The sequence below is a fragment of the Nycticebus coucang genome, chromosome 7 (genome assembly GCF_027406575.1).
Source record: "Nycticebus coucang isolate mNycCou1 chromosome 7, mNycCou1.pri, whole genome shotgun sequence".
Classification (NCBI taxonomy): domain Eukaryota; kingdom Metazoa; phylum Chordata; class Mammalia; order Primates; family Lorisidae; genus Nycticebus; species Nycticebus coucang.
In genome coordinates this window covers 21,922,759-21,935,970 of record NC_069786.1, presented here as the reverse complement: position 1 = coordinate 21,935,970, position 13,212 = coordinate 21,922,759, and the positions used below count along the sequence as shown (strand labels likewise).

General features: G+C 36.4%; 1 protein-coding gene across 2 annotated transcripts in view; it reads left to right on the top strand.

The window, feature by feature from the left end:
• Positions 1–13,212, top strand: part of DPP10 (dipeptidyl peptidase like 10) — a 752,684-nt gene that overhangs the window by 634,172 nt on the left and 105,300 nt on the right. For both annotated transcript variants that reach the window (XM_053597757.1, XM_053597758.1), the window contains exon 9: positions 6,747–6,901. In XM_053597757.1, the coding sequence (XP_053453732.1) occupies positions 6,747–6,901 (155 nt within the window). The remainder of the gene's footprint in view (positions 1–6,746; positions 6,902–13,212) is intronic.

Sequence of the window (13,212 nt, the reverse complement as noted above, 5' to 3'; positions counted from 1 at the left end):
CCCACTATCACTTTTCTTGTCCACTTTACCAACAGCTCCCAGGGGCCAGACCTTTTCTTTTCCCTTTAATACACTAAAAAAACACGTAGCACCCAGGGACTGGGTCCGATCTTCAGCACTATGTGTGGGATACTCTGGTGTAGAGCTTTCCTTCTTGTTATTTCAGAGGAGTTAAGTGCAATCTAAATCAGCGTCTGTGGGAGACGGAGGAAGTAATATGTCGTATTTCCAGTTTTTTTTTTTTTAATTGAATCTTACTGTCTGTAAATGTCATTGGAAAAAAAAAAAAAGATGAGAAAAAGAGCCACATAAAAGACAATAAAATGTTTTTATGGCAAGTTTTAAGGGCACATCTTAATGTTTTCAGGGCCAGGCCAATCTTTGAAAGCACTGCAGCTTCCAACCTCAGTCACTAATGCTGAGTCTTTAAAACTCTTTAAAAGCATCTTTTTAAAGCATCTTTCTTTTTACTTCTAGTAAGATTCAGTCTCTAAGGAAAGTAAAACCATATAAAATACAATATGTTTCAAACAGTTAATGAAGTCCAGAAAAATAATAAAATATTCAGAATGGAAGATTATTTTAAACATAATTCACATAAATCACATCCATTGCTGTTCATGTAACTTGCTGTATTGAACATGGGAGCATAAGTAAATCAGACATGAGATGCAATTTTTGTTTAAAATCAAACTTTTAAATGTTATTAAAAAGTAAGTAAAGTTTACAGTTACCAAGTTCATAGCTTTGAACATTTCCTTAAAACACTTAATCTATTAAGTAGAAAAAAATGACTATCACTGTTAAATATTCAAGCATATAGAGTATGCCAAAATGATTTATAAATATATTTTGAAACCTCTTATTTTTGAGGGATCATACTTTCACATTTAGTTCAATAGTTGTGGAACAAATATCTATCAGGCATTGCCTGAGAGCAATGTAATAAGGAATCGGGGTTTCTGCATCTGAGGCATTTCCAGGGCAATAGAGAGATGAACAGTAAGCCACTATCCTATCAGGTGCCAGTCAGGAGCTGGTAAATAGAATTACAAATGAATTTGTGTCAGCATGCTAAATAGAGTTATGGAGGAATCTCAGGCGCTTCACAAAAGAAATGGTCTTTGCATCGATCTTTAAGGTGCATATAAATGAAGAAGTGACAACAAATCCACCAGATACCTAATATCCTTATCAGCAGCTGGCAATTGTTACACATTTTTTGATTAATGAGAACAATGCAATATACCCTACTTTCACATTATTTTTTGACTTTTGGGGGCACATAAAATAGTATTCATTCTACCATTGATTCCACAAATATGTATTGAGCACTTACTAAGTGCCATCCATGAGGCTGCAGCCATGGAGGCCAGAGGAAGAGGGGGTTACAACAGCGCTGGGTCTCTGGGAGTCAAACAAGGTACAGATTCCAAAGTTACCTCTGCATTTGATGACTTTGCACAGGAGTCAGATCAGCCATTGAAGGGGGCCAGGCAAGCCTGTGGTGCATTCATATATAATCAGGAAATGAGAAAGTTAAGAATATGTACAATTTTTCCAAGAACGTTGCCAGTGAAATGCAGAAAATAAGGAGAAAAAAATCAACCACTAGTCTACAGGGTTTCCAATACATTGTTAGGAAATCCTATCTGTCTAAATTAATAAGCTAAAAATAGAGAAAAAATTAACTTTTTTTCAGAATAGCATGCTCCTGATCATCTGAACACAATGGTTGTGTCTTATTTTTCTGGAAGCTCTTCATGTTGTGGCTGTGTTTTTAAGTATCTCTGCCATAAACCCACATGTGTTGAAACCTCCATCTGCTCTGCCATGAGATTTTCTAAATCAGAGTAATAAAAACTGATGAAGAGCCAAGCTTCATGCTAAATGATAATGGAATGCAATTTGTAAAAATAAATTCTTTGTAAATAATATAATATAATTAACATAGGAAGTTTGAATCCATGAGTAAATGTTCCCACTAGTTGCGATTAAAGGAGCTTGTGCCTTATCCAGGATGACTGTTAAGTAAATGCATAGTCAAGATTCTTTTATTTACTTCCTTCTCATTCCAATTAGCTTTATTTTTGCATCTGAAGAAAGCTCCATAAATTTTTGTATATATTATTTTGATATGTTAGCAATTTGGGGGGATAACATTGGGCATAAATCACTCTAAAATAAATGAAAGTCGGTGGTATTTTATTTCTATTGAACAGTGTCCTCAAATTTGGGCCAGGCTTACTCTTGAGAAGTGCTGGGTTCACATCTTTCAGCGCCTGTCACAGAACCTGCTTCTCAGAAATAGTGTTGACTTTAGTCAATAGGATTTTTAATATCATCACATCTTGTAGGACTTAGACTTTACACTCAAATTGGCGCTTAATGTATATATTTTTTCTTTAGTATGTCATTTGCATAACTCATGGCTCCTCAACTTAATTGTTAAATTATTTGTATAATTCGGGGTCAGATCATTGCTGGGAAAAAAAAATAGCACATTCAAAAAAGAGTAGTTTAAGAAGGTTTAGTCTTTGAAGGGACCACTTATCAAGAACAAGAGACATGTCAGCAACTGCAGCTAGGAATGGTTTAGATGTTAACACCCAAATAGGGGAGGGGAGGCAGCTGTCATCACAAAAACTCCTGTAGATTTTCCAAAGTAATAGAAGCAGTGGGTTTTGGTTGAACAAAGACAGATTCATATGATTTCAATGCCTAGGAACCAGGAAAATATGCACTTCTATGCACTCTCTCTCATCTTTCATCTTACTTGAGTTGGTTTCACATCCATCGGTCACACCTAACAAAAAGTAAGAAAATGAGGAATATTCTTATTATTCAGATTGAAGTCTGTGTCCCAGAAAGAGAAACACACTAAATCCCATCAATCCCATCTGCTACTTTTTTTTTTTTTTTTTTTTGCAAAATAGGACCAGTCCAGTTTTACATTTGCAATTCGTAAATATAGCCACCACTTTTATTTTTCATAGAAAGTTGCAGGAAAACTGCACCATTAAAAAAAGAAATAAGCTTATCGTATGGTCTTAATTGCAACCATAGCTTACTTCTTCAACTACCCGTTCCTTTTCCCTTTACTCTCTGTCAGGATGTCAACTAGGCGGGTTGTTTAATAAGTGGATCCAACTAAAACTTTGTTCCTAACAAATTTACTCTATAGCAAATTAGGTTGCTATAATTTCAGTTTTCCATTGGCCAGTACTAAAAAAATAATACTATTGGTAAAATAAGTTTTTGTGAATAATCTGAGTTCCAAATAAGTTTCCTTTTACCCTGTTTTTTATACCAAAGACTTATTTTATTCCTGGCAGGTGGGATAATTCACCAGAGCAAGCATAATGACTATGTTTTTCCAGGTTTTTTTTTTTGTTGTTGTTGTTGTTGTTGTTGTTGTTCATAATGAGCCCACAGGGGTAGGGGAAAATCTAAGCTTCCAATTCAGAGGAGCAGAATTTTGACTATATTTCTGTTCAAGACTCTCCTCTGTTAAGCAATGAACCTCTAAATTTACCAATTCGTTATTATGAGAACAAGAAGCAAATTATATCCAATGGGTTACTGGTATGATAGTGAAAGAATTCTATGACTTTTACCCTTTAGTTCTTAGATTTATCCCTCCTGGCTATGCTATGCACTAAACCCATTAACCTTCTTTTTTTTTTTTTTTCATAAAATATTTCCTGTTTGGAGATAATAGAGTGTGGGTTATTATGGGAATAGGTGAGCTTTCCTGTAATTCTGTGAATAGTCATGCTGAATAGGACTGTAAGTGACAAGAAAAAATTCACACCCAACATATGTACCAATCTCTATCAGAACAAAAGACTACCTCTTCTCAATGGGAAGGTTACCATGTAATCCACCTGCCATCAAGTAGTCAGCCATGGATGGTCACTACTACTGGCAGGTCATGGTGGGAGCCAGAGGCTGACCAACATGCTCTGGACAGTCTTCTAGTCCATCTGGTTATTGACAGCCTCCTCTGCTATAATCTGTACTAGTAGATATTAACTTGGACACTAGTATATTCATATTTTTGCCCTTTCTGTAAGTCCATTCACTTATATTTTCTTGAACTACTTTGTCACAGATTTTCTAATTTCCCTCTCCCCAAATCCCAGGTCAAGTGGCCATGTATTAGTTACTGTGCCTGAGTCGGGATGGATCCATGATTCAAGGCAACTCTCCTTCCCAAAAAGTGGACAACTAAATATTCTGTTTAAAATTCTGCCCACTTGGAGGGTTTATGTTTATTATCATATTTTGATGTCACTCATAAATTAGGCTGCACTGCAGAGCCTACCCAGTTCCAGCTTGTTCTCGCTCATGATGCCAACTTGCCCATAACCCAGGACAGCTTTCATTCCGCATTTTCTAACTCGTGTTTGAAAACACACTTTGTGGCACAGATGTGAGATGGGGAGTGAGGAGGAAGCCAAGGATGAAATACTGTAGGCAGTGACGTATGTTTTGTTTTATCCCACTTTTATTTTATTGTGGAATGTAGCTGTGTGTACTCAGTTTTATGGTCAGTGGATCAGGCAACAATCAGTTCATGATAAGCATTTTGGTTGCAAAGTCACTTGGTATATTCATGGTCAGGCTAATTATTTCTATCATAGAGCAAGAGAGAGCTTCTTTTGAAGCAGATAATATTTTTTCCTCACAATAGGTGACGGTGTTTCTCTAAAGCTGGTAATGCTTCTGCTATGCTTATGATATGGGGGGCTAAAGGCTCCACATGACATCTCTGTCTGCCATGAACGTTTAACCATTGGCTCTGCTGGGTCATAAGGTACAGGAGGCAGGAAAGGTGGTATCATAGCCTCACTATGTTTCAGGGAACTCTGGTGCTCAGGTTCCACTCAGAACAGGCAGCTTTGCAGGTGCCTAGGAGATGGAACAGAGCAACACGAGAATGTGGTTTAGGTTGTCTTCTAAATCCAGAGTCCAATTCCTTTTTACTTTTGCATAAATATAATCCCAGCAGTTTTTCTCTCATTTTAGAAATGATATCTCAGTATGATATCCTAGGGTTTCACCAGACTATTACATCTATAGAAATGTCCCCAGTATTGCAGACTCTTAAACCTTTACAGAGATTCCCATTCCCTGCCTTTGTGCAGAGGGACTTCTATTTCCCACAGATGGATGTCGCCTCTGTCAACAAGAAGACTTGTGGGAATTTGGGGTTTCAACCCCTTCAGCCATAAAACTATCCAGATACAGCAGTATTCAAACCCAAAATGTGTTATTCATGAGACTGGCCCAGAAATTCTGTATACTGCATACCTTTACCCCAATATAGCTTATCCTATGTGTCAGGGTCTCAATCCTTCACCAATACCTTCTTTATTTTTTTTTTTGCTTAAAAGCACAGGGGGAATTGAGACCCTAATTTGTATTACACCTCTGCAACCATTACTGTATTCTTCTGGACTGCAGCAATTTCTCCCCTGAGACTACAGAAGGGGAGACTCTTCCAAAGATGTCATGATGACCTTTGGTTATGTATGTGCATTCTTCATTTTATAATCATGGTTTCACTTTCTCCTTTCTCCTGTGTAATCTCACTTCAGTGTCAGGAGAACCACATGAACTATATTTCACAATCTTTGCAATCACCACTGTTAAAGCAACTAAGTGCCACAAGCACTTGTTCTCCCAATGTCTTTTCCCCTCTGTCTACATTTTATTCGATGTCACTAACAGTGATATCTGATCTCTGATGATCCATCTCTTGCAATGTAATTCTAATTTTGAAAGTTTTTTTTCTGAGTCTATTACTATAATATTAATTACTGTATCTGTCAGTCTCAAGAATCCAAGAATCGGCACATTCAATAAGATGCTTTGAAGAGGATTTATTTACAAAGGGAACAGTTACAAAGATAGAGGTATAGGGAAACCACGGAGGAAACTACTGTCATCTAAACTAGTAGCAGCCAAGCTATTACCACCCCTATGACCCCAGAGATGAACCGTTACCAGACATAGAAGGAGAAAATTGTGCAGCAAGGGCTGCATTGACTGAAATAGTGACATCATGTAAAGTTCACAGCCAGCCTGAGGTGACATTGCAGGATGGAGCCAAGAGAATAAATAACCTGACTTCACTCTCAGCATTCTAACCTCCTGCCAAAGAATTATAATGGTCATGCCCTCTGGTTTCCAGAGGGCCTTGGGGCCCTTTTGATGTAGTTCCTACAGGGTAACATTCTGCACCAGAAAGCGGCTGAATAAAAGTGGATCTTACATTAGATGAAAGCCATCCGGTGTAATTCTTCTTCCACTTGCTGAGAACATAAAATAGTTTGGTGAGTCGAGTTGGTCCTCACCCTGTCTGATAGTGAGAATGGAAATATGATTGCATGTGAATGTGAATGAATGATGCTTTGGATATGGTTTTAGGTCATAGCTCATGCTTGAGTAACTGTTTTCATTCTTTTACTCCAGTTGTGCTCTCATCTGCTTGGTCCACATTGCTGGCAATCCATGAACCCCCTGACTTCACTGCTTCATTCTTTCCTTCTTCTGCAGCTACTTTTCCTGGAATTAAAAGGGTAACTGAGAAATATGGAATTCTCAGGAAAATAGATAAAATCCAGTGTATGGTCTAGATTAGAACATGTGGGTGCAATGGAGATGTCAAGGACAGATGTTTGTGGGTCACTGAGCCCACATCTCTACAGTTGGTCTCAAATAACACTCATTCATTTTAGAAGAAATTCTGCACTCTCACATCGCCCACTGGTGGTCGCCCGATGGAGAAAGGCTTGCCTTCCTGATGATTAATAACTCCATGGTGCCAACCATGGTCATCCCTCGGTTCACTGGAGCGCTGTATCCCAAAGGAAAACAGTATCCTTATCCTAAGGTAAGTGGTGTAGACATATGTATTCACTCTCTCTCTCTGCTGGCTTCAAGGATAGTGTTCTTGGTTTGTGAGCAAGTTGTCTTTGGAGGAAAACAGAAGCGTCCCTCAGCTGCTATCAGACATCTTCAAGTTCACAGTAGTCTATATACAGTGCTTGGGTAGAAAGAAGCAGAGACTATTTAGCATTGTGGGAACTTTCGACTTTTGTGACAGTTCTTTCCTTCTGATGCTCATTCTTATTTTTTCTCACCTTACTAGATGAAAAGAGGGAGAAAAGAGATAAGTATTACAGCAGCACTGAGGCAGGGGAAAGGTTTCTTCAAGTCTATCCTGCATGTTATTACTAGTGTTATAAGGAAGAGGAATGTGCTATGGTTAAGTAAGTTGGAAGTTCTTTAAGAAAAAAGTCTAGCTTCTTTCAGATGATTTTTTAGTGTGCTTAATGCACTATATGTTAATGTGTATTATAAATCTCCTTATAAAAAATAGACTAAGCATAAAGAATCTCCAGAAAGAAATAGATTGACCATAAAGAATCTCAAAGAATAGACTAAGCATAAAAAAAAATCACTAATAAAGGATAGACTAAGCATACAGAATTTATCAGCATTAATATTAGCATCATTTTGGCAGAGCATACTCTAGAACCTTCTGTGGGAAGTGCTGGTGTGGCATCAAAGCCATAGGTAGCTAGAAGAGGTGGATTTTTCTTTTTCAACAAAGAAGCCTCAAGAGGAACATTACAAAAACATCTGTAGTGTACTGGTTTTTCCCCTATATGTCATCTTCAATTCAAGGTCTCTTTTTGCATGTGTATTTTCCTCATGTTTATGTAACAATAACATAAAGACTCACCCTGTACATTAATCATGTAAAGATGTCTCATAAGAAACTTTAAAATTTCACTTCTCATTTTAGCTCTTAATGAAGAGAGGATGATGATTTCGTTCAGAAGTCGTTTTTAAGACATTTACTTTACGAATTACACTTTGCTTTTTCCAAGCACAATATGTTTTCAACCTTTGAATCTACACACCACATTAGCTAGACCAAGGACTGAGCCACACATCAGAAATCATAGATGTAGCATACTCATTGCTCTTTAGGAGAGAAATAACAATTTAACCTGACAATAATTAATCATATTCATCAAGACATTTTTATTGTACTCCAAGAAAAGAACTTAGGATGTTTCAAATTCTGGATTAAGCTGTGTTTTTGTGAGTGATAGTTTGGGCCTATGCAGGATACCAGCACTTGATTTTAGGAGAGAACTTGAAAATATTTTTCAAATATATAAATTCTTCCATTATTTGATTTACTTGTTATAATAAAAGTTCACCCGACAATTTAAATAGAAAATGGAGATACAGTGACAGACTGTGAAAGACACACCAGCTGCCCAGCTCATTGCTCAATATTCAGTGCACTGTACAGAGGGAATAAAATCAGCCCCCTGGAAGGGTCAACTCTTTGCAAGTTATTGCTCAAGAGTAATAGGAAATTTCTGATTTGGATGAAAAAGCCATATACATTAACTCATTTTTAAATATTATTTATTTATTTACTTATTTATTTTTGAGACAGAGTCTCACCCTCAGTAGAGTGCTGTTGCATCACAGCTCACAGCAACCTCAAACTCTTGGGCTTAAGCGATTCTCTTGCTTCAGCCTCCCAAGTATCTGGGACCACAGGCACCCGCCAGAACACCTGGCTATTTTTTGTTGTAGTTGTCATTGTTATTTGGCGGGGCTGGGCTGGATTCAAACCTACCAGCTCCAGTTTATGTGGCTGGTGCCCTAGCTGCCGAGCTAGAGGCACTGAGTCCATTAACTCATTTTTAATTTGCCTTCTTAGTTATGGACTGACGGTGCTTAAGTGTGGGCTCTCCTAGGCCTCACAATGCTGTCAAGACTGAGAAAAACAAATAGACAACTAGAGATATCTAAGAAAATTAAAACATGTCTGCAATAATTCAGAAGACACTGGGTCCAAACCTAGATACTTTGTTATCATTTAATAATTTACTTAATTATTTAATATTGCTTATTGATAAAGATAGACATAACATTGCTATAGTGTTTCTTTATTAGTTTAGAAATCATGCCTCCTCATAATATACTTTACGTTTTCAGGGAGACTTCACTTTTTTGTCCCATTTAGTTTTTATCATAATTGTATCATTTAAAAAATGGGCAACCCCCCTTTTAAGGGTTAGTGATATTATAAAACTCATAGTTACTTTAGGAACAGGGAAACAACTCAAATTTATTAATTTCATCCCTCACTATAAAACAGGGGTTTCAACCTTTTTTTATCTCATGGCACCATGAAGCTATAGTTAAACTTCTGCAACACACTTAAATTATGTCGATCAAAAAAAAAATAAAAGTAAAAAACAGAATATACTTACTGTGCTTTGAACTTCTTTTGAAAATAATTTAATTAATCCTCTTTAAAAATTTTCATGGCACACCTAACAGCCTCTCACAGCACACCAGTGCCCCATGGCACACCAGTTGAAAATCACTGCTATCCCCACATGTGAGCCTTGGCAAATGTGGAATGTGAATGTCTTGGCAAAGTAACTAGGAAAATGCCAGGAGGGCTATGTCAACTAATGAGATGAAAATATGTCAAATATTCCATGACACAAGTGTATGGTGCCCCATGATCATATTGATGTACACAGCTATGATTTAATTAAAAAAAAAAAAGACTTATTCACAGAAAACTATGAAACATTGCTGGAAGAAATTATAGAATACCTAAATAAAGGGAATGACATCTCAAAAAAAAAAAAAAAGAAAGAAAATCACTGCTATAAAGCTACCAGTGTCAACTTGTATTTTAGATTATGCATCCAGAGTCAAAACATCTCCTTGTTAAGTTAGTGTGTCTTTGTGGACATCTGCTTTTTCCATTACCCCTAATGACTTAGCTATAGATGGGTGGCATTCTTAGCCTCACCCCTGCCTGTGCCCTTGCTCTTTCCTCCACACATTTACATGTACAACATGATGAAGTCTTAAGTTCGTGTTAATGACTACTATTAAAGAGTATTAAAGATAAGTGAAAAATATTTTATCAGCCAAAGCCAAGAGAAAGCATACCCAGCCCTCAAGAAGTCTTTATCAGAAATATGAAGCTAGTGTATGATGCCCCATGATCATATCAATGTACACAGCTGTGATTTAATAAAAAAAATAAATAAATATAAAAAAAAAAAAGAAAGAAATACCTGCTCCGGTACTTAAGCATACTAGAACTGAAAGAAAATAGGTCTGTGTTTTAGTCCATGCTCTGAAAATAAATTTTATTATCATTGAGAACATATTACTTAAGTTCCTAGTGGTTTAAGAAAATGTTTGATAGATTTTCCTGTAACAAATGTATTGTTTAAATTTGCTTTTACTTTTGCAGTAAACTTTCAAAAAGTGCTACTTTAGAAATTGAAGTAGCACGCAGAGTTCATCTTAAATTGAGCTTTAAATTCAACTAGCTTAAAATGAGTGTGGTAAATTCCCAACATCGTCAGATTTACTAATGAAATACGTATAGTAAACAAATGTATTTGTAATTTCCTTAATTCAGCATGATTCAGAACTCATAAAATACCCTATCATTAGCAATTCAGCACAAAAGAGACACACAGTTCTATTTCAGTAACCTCAGGTTAATCTTTTTAATTAAAACATTATCTTGTTTAATGATAATTTAGTTGCCAGTAAAATAAGGTTAATTATTATTGAGGCTTGCGTTTCAGAATCATAGAGAAAGGAATTCTGTGGATTTGCAGCCTTTGCTGCAAATGTAACTGTAAAAAGCAAATATACGTATGCTTCTAATTTGCAACCACTTGAAATGATTCAAATCTTAGAAAGTACAGATCAACTATTGATATGTGCTTAATTTCAAAACTCCATGGAAAGATAAAACTATAACTGAGATTATAGAATGCTGGACATTTGAATGATGGAGACAGCCTGACATTTGGTTGTTTGCTTTTTGTCTGAAAATTGGCCACATGAGTTTACAGCCATTCATTTGTGCTCATGTAGAAGCTAATTGGGGTGTTTGTGAATCCATACATGTATAAGCTTATAGAGCTACAGATGTAAGGAAAACTGCCTTAAAAGATATCATAGTGACTGTTACATTTTTAACAAAATATACCATATAACTATGTATCATTAGTAAGAGTTCACAAAATGATCAAATTTAATTACTCTTTTGTTTTAATCAATGTATTGAATGATAAAAAGTATAAACACAGCTGTCACTAACTACAAAAGAAGATTTAGTGTCCTAACAATAATTACATTTTTTTAATTTACTACCATTTACCATTTTAAAACTTTCTATAAATCTTTTTTGTTAGTCCACATTGCAAAACTATGAGATATTTTTATCTTCACAGACAGGAATCCTTCTTTGACTCAAAACCTCTCAGAGCAGGTGGTGCCTGTTGCTCAAAGGAGTAGGGCTCTGGCCCCATATGCCAGAGGTGACGGGTTCAAACCCAGCCCGGGCCAAAAACTTGCCAAAAAAAAAAAGAAAGAAATAGGAAAAAAAAACTCTCTGAGATATATTGGTCTCATTTTTGATCATCAAATAAATTAATACTTGAGGATTTTTAGCATCTTTCCATAGTCTATAACAAGTAAATAACAAAGTCAAAATTTGACATCTGATTTCTCTAACTTACAGAGAAAGCTAAAGCAGTCCTTTTAGGAGCACCAGGGATATTAGCCTCAGGGTAGAGGTGGGTGTCATTCAACAGTCTGTGGTTTAAGAACTCTGGGTACTGATTTGGATGCAGCTCAACCTTTGACGAACATTGAACTATACTAGTTAGGCATACGGATGGACAGATATATGGATATATAGATAACAGGCCGATGTTTTATGAAAATTTTCACACTGATTATCAGGAATCTTGTTAAGACACAGATTTGTAGGCCCTAATTTAGAGATTAGATTCTGAGTCTAACTATAGGTCTGAGGAAGGGCTCATGAATTTGCTTCTCTAAGGTCCCAGGCGATGCTGATTAAAGCTACTGGTCCAAGGACAACACTTTGCCTTGCATTGCACTCCTCAGACTACATCCAGCTGCGAATTTTAACACACCTGATCCAGCAGGGAAAATGATCAAACTAAATATTAAATGGATAAAGCCAATATTTTCTGAGAGGAACGTGCCAACAAAATTAAAACAAGAATGATGTTTTTATTCTTATGTTTTTATTCTCATGTTCTTATTCTTAGTATTAAAACAAGAATGATGGAAACTCCTAAGAGCCACAGAAAGCTAACTGCCTAACAAATGTGCTTAGGCTCTAGAGAGTGGGAGAGCAGTGAAAACATTTACGAATTGTTAGAGCTGAGCATTGAGAGTGAAGCAAGCTCATCCCTTATCTTTAGGAAAACGTTTACTGTATAAACCATTTCCATAAGCCCTCTTGAATAGTCACCTCGTTCTGTAGTCAAAGCCTTCCCAGACCCTTTTCTTTGGTTCACCACTTCCGAGCTGTGTGTATGACATGTTCCCGCAGATGTGCTGGTCTCTTGATAACCTAACAGAGAGTTCATGGGGAGCTCTTAATGATTATTGGAATGTGCTATGATACTTCTAATCTTGATGGATTTTACCAGTGCCAATTGTCTGAACAGGAATCTTTGTCGTCTTTAAGACAGTTTGGTAATTCTCTTTAGAATTTTGTCAGGTCTTTTAGTTCAACTCACTTTGAATTTTCTTCTTTGTATATCTCATATAGATTTCTCTTTCCACCCTAGCCATATCATAAAGATAATGTTGCATTATTTAGAAGCATATTGATCCACAAATAATCAGCTAATTCAGTACATCATTTATTCATGTGAACATTCACTCATTCAGACTGCTTGAGATATGTTGATGAAAGTAGCCATTCCTATCCCTTAATTGTTCACAGAACATTTAGGAAAACTAAAAGTCATTTTCCAGGGCTAAACTGAAAGCACCCTCCAGTGTTGTGGTTCAGAGCATCCTGGCTTTACACACTAGCTCCTTTGGTTAGTAGATATTTCTCCTTAAATAGTTCACATAGCTTTTCCATTTTCATTGGGTATAATTATAACTGTAGTAATGATATTTAATGAGTTAATTCATGTAATGCCTTTAGCCTAGATTATGTGGCAGAAACATACCAACTGCTATACATGCTAGTTGTTATTTACTTAATAAAATTCTGGTTCACTGAACTCAAATTGCATATTCTTACCACTGAGTACTTGAAGAGGTCAGTCTGCCCATGACTCACGTCCCAAG